General features: G+C 43.5%; 1 protein-coding gene across 2 annotated transcripts in view; it reads right to left on the bottom strand.

The window, feature by feature from the left end:
* Positions 1-1,171: 1,171 nt before the first annotated feature.
* The window catches only part of LOC146973899 (ras and Rab interactor 2-like), a 76,885-nt gene continuing 61,647 nt past the window's right edge, over positions 1,172-16,409 (bottom strand). For both annotated transcript variants that reach the window (XM_085800914.1, XM_085800913.1), the window contains exons 10-13: positions 8,546-8,854; positions 7,451-7,582; positions 7,093-7,256; positions 1,172-4,776 (exon numbers count right to left, since the gene is read on the bottom strand). In XM_085800914.1, the coding sequence (XP_085657040.1) occupies positions 4,312-4,776; positions 7,093-7,256; positions 7,451-7,582; positions 8,546-8,854 (1,070 nt within the window). In that variant the 3' untranslated portion in view covers positions 1,172-4,311. The remainder of the gene's footprint in view (positions 4,777-7,092; positions 7,257-7,450; positions 7,583-8,545; positions 8,855-16,409) is intronic.

Here is a 16,409-nt window from a genome sequence, read left to right as displayed (position 1 = left end):
TCACCCAGTATCTATCAGTATCTATCGCTCACCACACTGACTGTCATCCTGAAGTATTATCACTCATATATACATATATATATATACATACACATACACACACACATATATATATATATGTCATGTGTATCATGTGTACCATGCACTTTACATTAAACTGTTGATGTTACAGATGATTTGGTTCAATACATTCTGCGCTGCTATTCACTGCATGAACCTGAACCCTCCTGTGGGAATCATGTCTCTGAAACTAACCAAACCACAGACGCTCACATTTTCAAAGGACGCGTCTTATAAGGAGATTTCTAAATTATTTGTGATATTCACATGGGTGATATATTGCTGCTGTACATATGTATACAAATAGGTGTAAATGTATTTATATATTTTTTGTCTTAATCTGTTGAATATATTTTTCATAGATCCTAGGTCTCCCTCGTACTCCCTTTGTTTTGACGTATTCCAGACCTCTGTCTGTCTTTGTTTACTCGCATGGAGATACTGTAATTTCAGTATAATAAATTATTTATGGTCAAATCTCTATGTATTTTGGAATGAGAATCCAATGGGTTTTTTTTAAGGTGGCACTGGATTTAGCTTGAACTGGATTTCCTAGAGGACTGCATGCTGTTGCTATAGTGTAGGACGTAGAGGACAGAGAGTGAGCGTTTGCAGACGATGTGTTTACCTATCTATCAAACTTTACTTCTTCATATACAAGAACGTTTTCAGCCAAGCGTTTACTTTGTGTTTATGTTTAAAAATGTCATTTTAGAGATCATTTTGCTACCTGAGCATTAATAAAGTTGTCCTTGTTTAAGGTAACACAACTCACTGTTGTATGTCATTGGTGTTATATCTGATCAATACCTTTGCACTGGTCATTTAAAGCAACACTATGTTAGTTTCCAGTGTTCCTACCCGCACAGGAAAGTTCCAGAGTGCAGTTGCAGCCGGCGACCCCGATCAGGCTGCAGCGGCGGCACCATTCATCCTACTAAGCATTTTTCTACTACTTGAGTGAATTTAGAAACATTATTTTAAGGTTGAGAAACTACATAGTGTTGCTTTAACTATGAAGTCTGGTCAGGAGGTGAAACCTGCACTGTTATAATGTGAGATGAGAGCATCACCTAGTGGTGAACAGCTAGTACAACACTGTCTGACAGAACACAAGTCATACACCTCATTTTATTTCCAAGGTTTATTAAGTACAAAATAATATTTATGATATTTTTCATGACAAATATAGAGCAGGAAGACGTGTCCTGGATGAAAATGACATTTGACACCATGAAGAACATCACGTGTGAAGAATCCCTGCACTGATAAACATTCTGAACTACATCCAGACTACACACACAGATGATGTTAATATTTGTCCTTCGACAGCTCTCAGGTTTCCTTCACACACGTCAGATCTTACCTCCATCTTTACTCAGACATTTAAAAGTTTCAAGTATTTTTCTGTCAGTACCAAACTCTACTCTAACAGACCGTACTGCAGCAACACTCCAGCTTGATCGGCGTGCACTGTAACACACCACGTTTCCACTGGGAGTGACCTCAGACCAGCTAAGACGTCCACACAGCCTCTGTATTCCTCACCAGAATAAAAGCTTCCAGCACCTGTCAGCAGTACAGAGTCCTGTTCAGTCTGAATATGAAGAAGATGCCCTTTAACAATATCTATCAGCTATGATACATTATCTTTCATATCACCAGGATAATCAGTAAATACACAATGAATGTTACATATTTAAACACTGGCAGATCAGCCTGTTTCTAGCATTACCCTGAAACACAAACCACATGCACAGACAATATTTACAAAAAATCTTCAAATGTTAATCCTTAAGATTATTGTTAAAAAGAACAAACAATATATATAATATTTGAAACTATTTCATAGTCAGGTGGTTTTATTTCATGTTTATGTCATTTAGAGATCTGGATCTTTTCCCTCAGAGTAGTGTGAAGCCCTGAGGGTCGGCAGATTGGGCTGAGTGAGATCTGATAAGTGACCTCAGTCGGAGTCATGGGTCAGGGGAAGATACAGACTGGTTAAAAAGTGTTTTTTTTTTCTAACTGAGTGAAGTGTAGTGTAGTATCTGAGCAGCAGTCATGATCAGAGTTGGATCAGTTCTGTAAACTACAATGAAAGGAGCTTCACTGCTTCCTCTCTTATCTCCTAAACTGCACAGTTCTGTCATTGGATGTCTTGCTGCAACAACATTGAAAGCAATGCACCATTGTAGACTCACATAAATGTAGAAAACAGCAGAAAAGCCAGGACTGATGGAAATCCTTGTCTGATTGACTGAAGCCCAGATACATCACGAAGAATGAGCAGATTATCTATTTCATCATCAATAAAATTCATTCTGACCCCTAAATAATTGTTTTAATGGTTTCTACTTGTATACTTTCATATTATTCTATTTCAATATTTCAATTCTTTATAAATAGAGTTAATAAAAAAAAACATCCCTGTGGAAGTGCTGTCAAATTCTTTTCTACTGTAAGTCAAGCTGGTTGAGAACAGCAGCTCCTATGAGTCGCCTCCTCTCTGTTACTTTCTTCTCTTCCGTCTTCTGTGTTTGTGTTTAGTCTGTGGGGGATGTTCTGGTCTAGGACCAGTCAACACAACATGTTGACAGAGGAAGGAGAATCTGTATCTGTGTCCTAGTTCAGGGGCCGCGACCTTCACACAGTCACAGCAGCACGACGAGGCTGCGTGGTTACAAATTCATCTCTCACCTGTGTGACCAAGGATCCAACAGGTGGATCACATCAGCACTGAGAGGAAACACCAGTGGGCGGGAGAGCCTGAGGATTACACTGTTTGCTTTTCAGCCAAATGTTAAAACCAATGGGCTTAAAACTTCAAGTTCCCTGGCTCTGAAGGGGCCGTGCCGTTGAAGACAACACCCTCTGAAAGATGTGGCACCTGAGCTGGGCCACAGTTTGCTGTTTTCTGACTGCTCCAGTACCAGAACACAGGTCTCAAATAACCAGATCACAATTTAAAGGTGGTCCATATAGATAAAGTTAAAGGTTGAATAATGTAGAATTACCAGAACAACAACAGAAAAAGAATTCCAGCAGTCGATTGCCAGACCGTTGCTAGGTAAAACGGGCCGTTGCTAAGGAAGCCGCTCTGATCAGAGGACAGACAGGAGGAGGACTATACAGGATATTGACCTTATGTTTCATTTTGACCGTCATTAACAGCAGAATAAATGACTTGTAGCTTGTTACAGGGAGAGTGGAGGCTCTCTGCCTTCACACCGCTGCTGCTCAGAGCCTCAGAGCCTCAGAGCCTCCGCTGTCACTGCTCTCCTCAAGTTGAAAAAAAGGAGCTTGGTGGCACCGGGAGTCCACGACAGTAAACATGTTTATGACAGATAAGACTACACAAATACACCCATCCTAACATGTATATGATAATCCATTGATCCACCGATTGATTATTAAAAAGTCTTGGTTGGAAACAAACGCATCTGACCGGGAGGAGGCAGGAAAACAGCGGAGAACTGAGCCACATGTCGGCTACAGGTACGAATGTAAACACAACGTGACAGAAAGTCATTGTCGAGCCCGTCAAAAAATTTAAAAATATTAATTCAGACTAAAACAATTTTTTTTATGGAAAAGCAATACTTTCATTCTGTACCCCTCTAAAGGCCCCGTGGATGTATTATTTTTTTTTAAATATAGCTTTTAATAAATATTCTACATATTCAACCTTTAAGTATGAGTTGGGAACATTAGGAACTCTACAGGAAGTTCAAATCTTTTTATGCACATATCTTTTCTGATCTCTGCAGGTTGTTTATCTGTTCCTCTTGTTGAACAAACATCAGGTTGCCGTGTGCAGCGAACACCACTAGGTGACGCCACAACACACTAAACACACAATCTGAAGGATTAACAGTTTGAGTACATGAAGAAGGAAAGGGGACAGTTTACCAGCAACTGTCAGCAGTAAATCATAGTCATAGTTTCACCTAAATACATCTGTTGTACATTAAAAGAGATTTATGGTATGTCTGATTTCCCTCAGGTGACCTCACAGGTACGTGAGTCTGGGACTTCCCCAGGCACCAGGACTGAGAGTCCACGTGGTCTTCAACGCCCTGCAGCATGTTCAACATGTTCCAGCTGCTCTGATGTCAAAGGAAGTACAAAAAGAAACAACAACCCCCCCTTCCTCCTGTTTCTTTCCCTCCTGGCTTCCTTTCATCCGTCCTGACAGAGACCGTGTTCAACACGCTGGTCTCTGTCAGAGCAGGGACACAAAGACCCCATTCAGACCTCCAGTCCCCCGCCCGCCAGGCTGAGGCTCAGCGCCGGGCACAGGCCTAGACCCGGGGGGGGCTGGGGCAGGGAGGCCGCCGGCCCCCTGCTGAGGTGGTTCAGGTTGTCCTGGGGTTCAGAGGTCACGGTCAGGTTGTTGAGGTTGGGCGCGGCGGCCGGCGTCAGGGTGCCGCCGCCGCTGCCACCGCCGGCCACCCGGCGGTAGACGAAGTGGAAGGGCGCCACCTGCTGGCGGCTGTGGAGCTCGGCCTTGATCTTCTGGGGGTGGGTGTCGGGGGCCAGCTGCTGGCTGCTGCCCTCCATCAGCAGGAACAGGCCGTAGTTCTGAGGGTCCGCCACCTTGAACTTGTGGGCGCACAGCTGGCACACCTCCTCCACGGTGGCGTACGGACGCACCTGCAGCGTTTTGGCCGTGCAGCCGCTGTCCAGCTCCTGCAGCGCCACACGCAGGTAGTTCTGAGGGGGGGGGGACAGAACAGACACCATAGCCTAAGTTATTTTATTCTCCTAATTATCTTCTCTTTTTTTTTGAACAGTCTGTTGAGTTTTACATATTAGAAAAACAATAGTGTTCTGATTACAGATCTGAATTCAGTATACTCCAGAACAGATACCACCCCCCCACCCCCCCACCCCCATCCCTCTGGCACCCAGCCCCAGCAGATGGACATGTAGTTAAAAGTAAAGACAAACAAAAGAAGAAAAAATAAATAAATAAAGGCAGGTAGTAAGGAGCTTCACTTCTAACTTCTAACCAGCCGTCATTTGGATAAACAGTTACTTTCTCGCATGAAAAAATATTAAAACTTAATAAAGTGACGTAATAACAGCGCTACGTTTTATAGCCACTGCTGCCGGCTGCCACAAGATGCATTCTGGGAAACTTTTCATACTCCTCCGTTTGGAGTGTGCCTCTGAAAAATCTCCGTTTGGAGGGGTCTGTAGCCCTACCACTTCCCCCCACCCCTCTGTCCTAACACCCCTACCCCTACACGTGAACGCGCAAAACGGAGGGGTAGGGGTAAGTGGTAGGGCCAAGGGGTGAAATGGGATTGGGCATAAAGCTGATGGCAGTTGGTGCCCCGCTGCGATTTCGTCGCCTTAACAACGCCACAACCCCTGTCCGCTACCCTGACCCACACATACAGGATTTCTCCACTCACTTGGCGGGGGCCACTGTCTTTTCCAAGGTGGATCTGGTGCGCGGAGACCACCAGGTGCCAGCCCATCCGCAGGATGTGCCCAACACAGCTGTCATAACACCCTTTGGCCTTTTTGAGTTCCTGCGAATGCCTTTCGGACTTAAAGGGGCAGCACAAACATTTCAGCGTCTTATGGACTCTGTGCTGCGAGACGTGTCATTCTTGTTTGTTTACTTGGATGACATTCTCGTAGCCAGCACGTCTATGGAGGAACACCTGACACACCTGCGCCAGCTGTTTGAAAGGCTCAGCGAACATGGACTTATTGTCAACCCAGCCAAGTGCCAGTTTGGACAGTCGTCCATCACCTTTCTGGGACACCATGTCACTCCACAGGGAGCGCTTCCTCTTCCTGCCAGTCATTCTGGCAGTCTGCCAGTGTAATAACTCATCTATCAGACGATGTCATGAGTCAGTCTGGTGGGATGTACGGTAGAGTGGTTGCTAGGGACTCACTGACATACACGTGAGAGGGGGGCGTGGTGTCGGGGGATTCTCTAAATTGGTTGCAGCTGCTCCCGAGGAGGAAGTCGTGGATTTTGGGCCGGAAGGAGGAAGAAGGCAGAGCCCACGAGGGAGACGCCACAGGGAAAAGGCGACTCAACGACACCGAGAAGACTGAAGCGACACCCACCACACCACCACTTGTTTTCTTTTTGATCCACACTCAATGAACTGAAACAACGTAACAAAGGGGGGGCTGTCCGAGAAACCGAAGTCAAAGGAGACGGCCGGAGCGGATCTACGGACAGGGCAGGTGCAGCTAAGCTGGGGGAGTTTCCCACAGCACACGACCCCCCCTCCAGATAGGAAACAACTACACTCACCCAGGGAATTAACTTCACTTACAAGTCGATGCATCACGCAGGGACTGGTAGGGGTTTATGTTAGGTGCTGGGCTAACCTTTGGGAGGGGGGTTTTGATTAGGTAGAGCCGAGGCGAGCCGAGCACCGTAACAGACGATGGAGCCCAAACTTTGTGCAAAATTCTATTTTTAAATGTGGGATGAAAGTGGGGTATTTTTTTTTCGCATTGGATAATGCAGGCACACAAATTATGTGTCACGCTGCTCACGATTCACCAGCCACTGATACTGGATCAGTCATCCTTCAATCAAACGTCTGAGACACACACACACACACACACACCGAGCTCGGTCTCGCCCCAAACACTGGGCGCTCGATAACGACCAATCAAATTCGTTTTCCTTACTAAGAAAAAATTCAAAGTAACTTTATGTTTAATAACGTAAGTACCCGGTATTGGTGAGTACTCAAATGCAAGTACTCGTACACTACTTGTTTTGGAAAAAAGTGGTATTGGTGCACCCCTAATTAATAAAGTTCTATTCTATTCTATTCTACAGTAGATATATGAATCTGACTGAGGCCATTTGGAGGGCAGATTTACTGGACTGGACATTCTCCTCACGCTTGTGTTATCAGAGGATGATGAACCTCGTCCAGTCCGCCTGGACCCATAAAGTGACTGAATGTGGCTTCTCTACACCAGTGTGTACTTCCTGTATGATTTCTTTGCAGAACAAACGAGCGTGGGCGTGTCTTTTACCTGGAAGTCGTCGATGGACGGTGCCGAGCGCAGGGTGGTGCGCCGGCGGTGCCACTGGTGGAGCGTGTCCCGGGTCTCAGAGCTCAGGACCCGGGCCGCCTGCTCCTCCTGGAAGTTCCGGATCAGGGACATGGCTCCGTAGGCGCTGGTCAGGTAGTACCCACCTGGACACGGAGACAGAGGGAGGAAGTTAGAGGGGTGGGGTCAGAGTTAGAGGGGTGGGGTCAGAGTTAGAGGGGTGGGGTCAGAGTTAGAGGGGTGGGGTCAGAGTCAGAGGGGTGGGGTCAGAGTCAGAGGGGTGGGGTCAGAGTCAGAGGGGTGGGGTCAGTAGAGGCGCAGGGTTGGACTGAACTGATACCTTCTCCGTGCAGCTGAGAGGGATCCAGCAGCTCCATCATGTAGAGGATCTCATTGTCCAGTTGTGGCATGTCACACTGAGCCAACACGTAGGTGAGCATGGGCAGGAAGTCGTCAGCGCCGTACAGACGACCTGACAGCACAGACACAGGAGACACAGGAGACACAGCAGACACAGGAGACACAGGAGACACAGGAGACACAGCAGACACAGGAGACACAGGAGACACAGGAGACACAGCAGACACAGGAGACACAGGAGACACAGGAGACACAGGAGACACAGGAGACACAGGAGACACAGCAGACACAGGAGACACAGGAGACACAGCAGACACAGGAGACACAGGAGACACAGCAGACACAGGAGACACAGGAGACACAGGAGACACAGCAGACACAGCAGACACAGGAGACACAGGAGACACAGGAGACACAGGAGACACAGGAGACACAGCAGACACAGGAGACACAGGAGACACAGCAGACACAGGAGACACAGGAGACACAGCAGACACAGGAGACACAGGAGACACAGGAGACACAGCAGACACAGGAGACACAGGAGACACAGGAGACAGGTTCAGGATCAGCTCATACAGGAATGTTACTGTTACTCTGTTGTAGTGATGTCACCATTACTTATTTTCACAGTTAATTGTGGTATTAAACGCCACAATTCATTCATCGTAAAGATTCCTTAATACCGTCACTTTCACAAAAATTTGATGTTGGAACCGAATCGGCAGATTTGTGCAAAAAGAAAGGTAAATGTACAGATACTGGTCCATTTATCTAACGTAACATTGAATTGGTAGGAATTTAATGTTAGTGTGTCATTTTTAATTTAAAAAAAAAAGCAAAACAAAACAAGAACGATTAAAATAAACACAAACATTTGACAATTTATGACCTGAATATTTCAAACATTTCCCCTGGGGATTAAGAATTGGTCATATATTAATAGATACTTGTGTAAACAATGAGTAATGTAATTATATTTTGACTATATTTGATTTGACACATTCATCATGTTGTGAAATTAATTAATGCAGAATGTGTGTGTGTGTGTGTGTGTGTGTGTGTGGCTGACTACCTGAGTTGTCCTCCATGATGGTGTAGATGAGTTTGCAGACCCTGAGCAGCGTGCTGACCTTCTTCTCGGGGGAGTAGAGTTTACACATGGTGTGGAACTTGTGTCTGATCTTCTCTACGGCCACCTGGTCGGGGGGCGGGGTGTCGGCCACGCCCATCTCCTGCGGCTGCCGCGCCTTGGCCAGCGACAGGTTCTCCTTCAGCTCCTGCCAGGCCCCGCTGCGCACCTGGAACTCCTTCAGCGCGGCGCTCACCACCGGCTTCAGAGGCTTCAGAACACACTTGTGCATCGCCTTCTCCAGGACCTGGTCTGAGGACAGGAGGACAGATATGATCTTATATTTCAGAGTGTAAAACTATTCTGTCACTTGTGCATTTTAGCTGGATCAGTGTAGGTTTATCAAACAGGAGGAAACAGTTTGTTTAGGACTATATTCAGCTGTGTAATGAGTAGTGAGTAGGGATGTCACAATTACTTGTTTTCGGTATTAAACGCCACAGTTAATTGATCATAAAGATTCCTAAATACCGTCACTTTCCAAAAAAGATTATGTATGAACCGTGTCGGCAGATGTAGCGCCAAAGTAAAGGTAAATGCACAAATTCTGAACCATTTACCTAATGTAGCATTGAATTGGTAGGAATTTAAATGTTAGCGTGTCATTTGTAATTTTAAAAAAAAGATTTAAATTAACTTAAACATTTGGTATGGATGACAATTAATGACTTGAATATGTCAAACACTTTCCCTGGCGGATTAATAATTGGTTATATATTAATAGATATTCAAAATATTTTATAATTAGTAATGTATATTTTAACTATATTTGATTGTACACATTAATAGTGTTGTGAAATTTATTAATGCATAATAATGGTGATAATTGTAATACCGTGATTATTTCTCTGACAATAATCGTACCAAGAAAATCTTTAATCATGACATCCCTAGTAGTGAGTATATCTGTGGCAGCAGGACGGTGTCTGTGAGAGTGTGTGTCAGAAATAAACCACAGTGTGTGTGTTGCTGGTGGCTTTGTGATGTGTTGTAATGGACATCTGAGCTCAGAGGAAGAAGATACAGCAGCTCCAGGAAATAGTCACACCCCTGCACAAAACGGAAAGTAATGACATGTGTTGGAGCCAGCGCCAGAGTGGTCCAGTTCCTCTGAATGTGAACTTTGACCTGCTGGGGGTGTGTGTGTGTGTGTGTGTGTGTGTGAGTGTGTGTGTGTGTGGGCTGATAATGTCACACATGAGGAAGTGAAACTCAGCCCTCAGATAACAGGTTCCCTGACATGACGCATGTTCAGTGACGACATCATCCGTCTTAATGTCTGTTGGCATGTTAGCCGGGGGGGGGGGGTCAGATCTAGGGGTCAGTGTGGTGTCAGTCAGTTGAGTCTACACCAGCCTGTTGTCCTGTTGCCCAGTGACTCTATTCAATATGAAAGGAGGCTTAGTAAGTGATTGCACTTTCTCTTAATATAAGGTGCAGCAGTACAGATAAGGACGTGTTTCCTCCTCAGCACTGGTATGTGGGTGTGTCTCCCTTTTAAACAGAACCAGCTGGTCCAAATCAGTCATCCCGGTATAAAACCCATTCATGGAAATCATTTAAACAGTGATATATTTGATAATGCATTGTAAAAATGTACATATAGCTAGGAAAAAAGTGAACCATCACAAATATCCCAACTATATCAGAAGATAGAAGCTCTTATGCACAGTAACAAGACAATAGGCTATATGCTGATGAATATAATAAATAGAATGTCATAAATAGAAAAAGGAAAAAAGGACAATAGAGTGAGCACGCCTTATCTACCTATTCTCTTCTATGATACACATTAGTTTCTGTGGGAAACAGTAGGGGAGAAACAGCTGGATTTGACACACCAACAAAAACTGAGAGCTGGGTAGCTTGTCGCTGTAGAAGAAACAGGTCTGTGGAGCTGATTAGTGGATTCTTATCACATGTCACGCAGTGCACTTGCTGCCTCCCAAAAAGTTGAGATTTTTCCTCTGCACAAAATGGATCAGTTTATGGATCAGCCAATCAGAGTCAGAGGTAAAAATGTGATTACAGCATCTCTGCTCTCCACTATGGGTGGATCCAGACCGTCTTCCTGCAGACTGCTGAGGTCACACACACCACCTCTGCTCTCTGCTGCTGCTCGCTCTGTCAACACTGGTCTAGTGCAGAGTGTCCACACAGCTGAGCTACTGCAGCCTGACTAACACAAACATGATATCATGATACAGACAGGATGGAGGCAGAAGGAGGCCAAACCACAGCACTGCTGAATAAGGACCACGTGTGTGTGTGTGTGTGTGTGTGTGTGTGTGTGTGTGTGTGTGTGTGTGTGTGTGTGTGTGTGTGTGTGTGTCTGTGTGTTTGTGTGTGTGTGTGTTGCGTTGCTGACTGTTTCCAGAATCCAATGAAATCAGCAGTTTTTGTGGCTGAGCACATCTGCAGACACAGACTATTTGACTTTCCACCACAGCTGGATGACAGCCATCATAAACCAGTTTCATTAGGCCGTCTAACTGGTCTGAATGGAAACTTTCTCCTGAGCTCACATTACCGAGTCCACACCTCCCGACACCTCTGCAGGATCTGGACCCGGTAGCGACACACACACACAGGGGTGGCAGGCAGGCAGACACGCGTGCCAACGTTTCACAGACACATTCTCACTTCCTCATTCCACAGCCACCGACTGACCAAGAGTTTCCAGAGAGGAGGCGGCACGTTGACCCAGCGGAGGAAACAACTGTGGTTCTTCTTTCACTGGTCCTGGTCAGGACCGAGGAGATGTGTGGGTCAGCTAGTTTAACACTTTCTGCTTTTCTGCTGTGAAACAACCTCAAAGTGTCAGTAACACCAGCCTGTGGTTTACTGCAACACTTTCACAGAGACTGAATGATACCAAGTCAGAGAGCTATAGGTATAAAATGGATGGATATAAATATCTATGCAGTGCCATGGTTCCTGACAGGACCTGGTGCCAGGAAAAACCAATGATTTATGAGTAAAAAGAAAAGAAACCAGCTGGGAACCATGAAGGTTCTATATGACATTTTGTCAAAATTGAGTTAAAAATGTATTTTTAATTCTGTGACCTAAGTTGTATGCATTTGATCTCCAAAGCAACAACAAAAAAGAAGTTAAAGGTCCAGTGTGTAATAATTGGCAAGGTTTATTGGCAAAATCTGCATATATACAGTACTACCCATGAATATATTTGTATAAGTTTATAACTGCTATAAAATAAAATTTGTTTGATTTTTGTAGCCTTATAATTATTTCCAAATGGAAAAATGAAAAAACATATCGTAAAATGGTTTAGATCTTCACCTCATCGCTCCATGCTCCTGAAATACGCCGTGGTAAACACGTTGTTTTGTCCTCTGAGGCCACCGTCACTTTGCTGATGTGAGGGGTGAGTGCGAGCGAGCGAGCGCTGCAAACTAGAACCTGAACGCTGGAAATCACGGTTTTCCTCCCATTTTACACACTGGACCTTTAATTCAAACTTAAGTTGAACTCCAACTGTATTTATAAAGTTTCATCTATGAGCCAATCAGCACACACTGATAGCAGGGGCCCACAGAGCCAACACTATACTAAGGTCAAGAGCTCTGATACAGAGATTATACATGTTTACCCACACCCACACACACACACACATACACACTCATTGACCTCTGTGTCCTACTAGTTCCTGCCCTGCTTTACAGTGACCTGGTGTGTGTAGCTGCCATGGCGGCGGAGCGACCAACAGAGTGTCAAACAGACGGGTTGTTCTGCTTCAAGGCTAAACAGGACAGACTCCACACACTTCATATAAACATCCTCTGCTTCCTCCAGCCTCCAACCAAACAGGAAACATGTCAGGAACTTCAGCGACCTTACACTCCTCACGATTACTTGTTTTCACAATTAATTGTGGTATTAAACACCACAATTAATTAATTGTAAAGATTCCTAAATACTGTTACTTTCCCAAAAAGATGATGTTGGAACTTTATTGGCAGATGTGCGCAAAAATAAAGGTAAATGGTCCATTTAACTAATGTAACAGTGAATTGGAAGGAATTTAAATGTTAGCGTGTCATTTTAATTAAAAAAAAAGCAAAACAAAACAAAAAACGATTAAAATAAATGCAAACATTTGGTATAGATGACAATTTATGATCTGAATATTTCAAACACTTCCCCTGGGGATTAAGAATTGGTCATATATTAATAGATACTTGAAATATTTTGTGTAAACAATGAGAAATGTAATTGACCCTTCGCCAACTCCTCCCACAAACGGCTATTGTCCAATCCTACGTTAGCAACCGTAACTATAGGCCTGGCAAGCTTTCGGCAGTGAGTCATTACGTTTGCTTTTGTGGACACATTTTGAGACTAGGACGAAAAACATTTGTTTGTAGAGAAGGATGTTGTTGTTGCTGCTGCTACTATGGCGGCGGCGGCGGCGGCAGCAGCAATATAGAGATGTTCAGATACGAGCTGACTTTTTTTTCGACTTGAGCAAGTGTAAATATGGGGATAACCATATGTTCACCTCCGAAATGACAGCTGTACTTTTAGGGCTTTTAGGGCTTTTACCTGGGCTGTTAGGGCTTTTACCTGGGCTGTTAGGGCTTTTACCTGGGCTTTTAGGGCTTTTACCTGGGCTGTTAGGGCTTTTACCTGGGCTGTTAGGGCTTTTACCTGGGCTGTTAGGGCTTTTACCTGGACTTTTAGGGCTTTTACCTGGGCTGTTAGGGCTTTTACCTGGGCTGTTAGGGCTTTTACCTGGGCTGTTAGGGCTTTTACCTGGACTTTTAGGGCTTTTACCTGGGCTGTTAGGGCTTTTACCTGGACTTTTAGGGCTTTTACCTGGGCTGTTAGGGCTTTTACCTGGGCTGTTAGGGCTTTTACCTGGACTTTTAGGGCTTTTACCTGGGCTGTTAGGCGAGGGATCCTCCAGACTGCTTTCACTGACTGATACAGCGGTGGGAGAAAACAAAAAACAGCAACGAAAGCTGTGTGGTTCACAATCGCCCCAAAACTTTTAGTTTGACAACGTTTCATGACCAGTGAGATGAGCTAAGTCTTGGTGGGTTGATAGACGGTAAAATGACCAGCCCTTACTGCTGCTCTGTACATTGTCCAGTCGTGTCGTTGAACAGATGTTTTATCCTCCTGCGCGAGTCACGTCACTGAAAACTCTGAATGATCTTTGTGACTTCTTCTCTCTATTATCTCACAACAGTTTAATGATATTTCCTTTGAAATCGATACCAAATACTGCCAGGAGCATGGCTGGGAGTGAAAGCTTGCCCGGCGTAGCAACAGTAACCAAGGGGGCGGGGCTTACGCGAAGGGTCAATTATATTTTGACTATACTTGATTTTACACATTCATAGTGTTGTGAAATTAATGAATGCATAATAATCGTGATAATCGTAGTACCGTGATTATTTCTCTGACAATAATTCAAAAAAACTACAAATTTACTACAATACTGAAGAATTTTATCCCAGTATGTTTACACTGTTAATAGTAGGGAGGTTAACTTGACTTCAAGTCATGATGCAAAGGTCCCTTTGGCATGGAAGTACCTTAGGGTCATACAAATAAATCTATCCTAAGACACAAGTGAGATCACACTTTGTATCCCAAATAAACACGTTTTTAAAATGCCTTTTTTTAATTGAGAAAATGCATGCTAAAAGCACATTCCATTTAGAATGTCCATAGAAACTCAGGCAGATCCCCTGATGCCTTCAGCTCCTGGATGAGATCTACAGCTTCTGAGACAACATGCAGCTGCTTGTGTGACAGGATATTGGGTTTTATTCATGTAATAAAACTATACTGATACTGGTTTGTTGAACATCAGACAACAAATATAGCCTACAAGTAGTTAAATAATAAGATGTAATTCATATCACAGTAGTGTCAGGAAAGACCAATTAGCCAAATATTATGTTGGTCAAAATATAGGCCTACCTATAACTGATTACTGCTTGTGTATGTTGATTTAAAAAAGTTGAATTTACATGTATGACCCATTCTGGGTCATATTATACGTCAACTTAAAGTCAAAGGAAAAATGTTTTTACTGTTCTCAAATGTAAAGATGGGTCACATTGGACCCTGTACATTATTGAAGTCTTATATAACCTGATACTGAAAACATTTTACATTGTTCTCCTAAAGTAAACTAACAGATTTTAGCGTAGAGTGCCCTTAATAAGCAATGTTCAACTTTTATGTACATATAGGGAAGTTTAGGTTTGCAGCTCCCACATAAAGAATATGATTAGGACTGACTTATTTCACCAGCGCAGTATAGCTGGCTAAGATCCTCTCTTAGAGTAATGCTGAAACTGGTAAGCTTCTTTATTTTGGTAGAGTTTTACTTTTGTGAATGCTTGTTAATGCTCATCTTATCACTCATGATGTTACAGTATCTTTATTTCTTATTTCAAATTAGCCATAATGGAATGTCATGACTGGACTTTAGACTTCCTATGTCAGTCCACCCTACAGATTGAAAAACATTGGATCCCTGTTCATCATTCAAACTGAGAAACAATCCTGAAATATTGCAATCATGTTACAAATAAGCTGTAGATCACATCCAGGAGCTGAAAACATTGTAGTTTCTATGGACATTCTAAATGGAAATTAGCTTTTAGCATGTATTTTCTCAATTAAAAAAAGGCATTTTAAAAACGTGTTTATTTGGGATACAAAGTGTGATCTCACTTGTGTCTTAGGATAGATTTATTTGTATGACCCTAAGGTACTTCCATGCCAAAGGAGACCTTTGCATCATGACTTGAAGTCAAAAGTCGCTTAACCTCCCTACTATAATGACAGACTGGGTGGTGTCTGCAGGTGTGTGTTGCTCTGAGGACCAAGTGCACAGCAAACACTGAAGACGTCGTGACCTTCATCACCATACAGACACGCACACAAACACACACGTGTAGACAAAGAGACTCACTGTGTCCTTGGGATCGTACAAAAATAGTCTAGTGTTATCAGAGGGGAGGTGGGTCAGTCACTCTGCTGATACAAAGACTTCCTGCTTCACTCACAGACGGTAAACAGCCTCTGGATTTAGGCCTATCACCGGTTCATACAGACAGTGGGTGAGGGGTTTATTATAGGGGAGTAAACTAACTTTACAAACTTATTTACTGCATTGTCAGAGAAAGGTGGATTAAAAAATCCCTTATCTCAAACTCCCTTACCTTAAACTCCCTTGTCTGTAGCTAATAAGCAGCCACACATTAGTATAGTTTAGAACATTAAAAAAAAAAAGGGTCAAAAGAGCTTAGATTGAAATGAAAAAAATAAAATTGAATGAAAATGAAATGAAATAAAATAAAATAAAAAATTTGATCACAAAAAAAAGAGCTTGGATTCACTGCAACTTTAAAAAAAAAAAAAAAACACATCCATGAATGTGACGTTTTGGATGTCTACATTTAAAAGTCTCTGCTCAACAGCATCAATGATCTTAGCCTGTAATAAATCAGTCAGACTCTGTGTCTGAAACAACACACAGATTTTTTTATTAACAATGATGAATGTATAATAAATGTTTCAGTGCAGAGGAAGTGATTGAGAATAAAGAGCGACGGTGCAGATTTACTGATCTCAATCTCTGGAACAAACTGGGTAAACAAAACTCAGAATTTTCAATAAACTCCCACTAGACCCCTGGACTGCTGAACATCCTGAACCAAAACACACACACACACACACACACACACACACACACACACACGAAAACAACAATAACAACCTCCATAAACTCTGTGATCATCTCCTTTTCTGTGTTTTCACT

This window comes from Trachurus japonicus, chromosome 15 (assembly GCF_045865225.1).
Source record: "Trachurus japonicus isolate A0001 chromosome 15, Traja_1.0".
Lineage (NCBI taxonomy): Eukaryota > Metazoa > Chordata > Actinopteri > Carangiformes > Carangidae > Trachurus > Trachurus japonicus.
The sequence above is the reverse complement of the archived record's forward strand: the minus strand, read 5'-3'. Positions and strand labels throughout refer to the sequence as shown.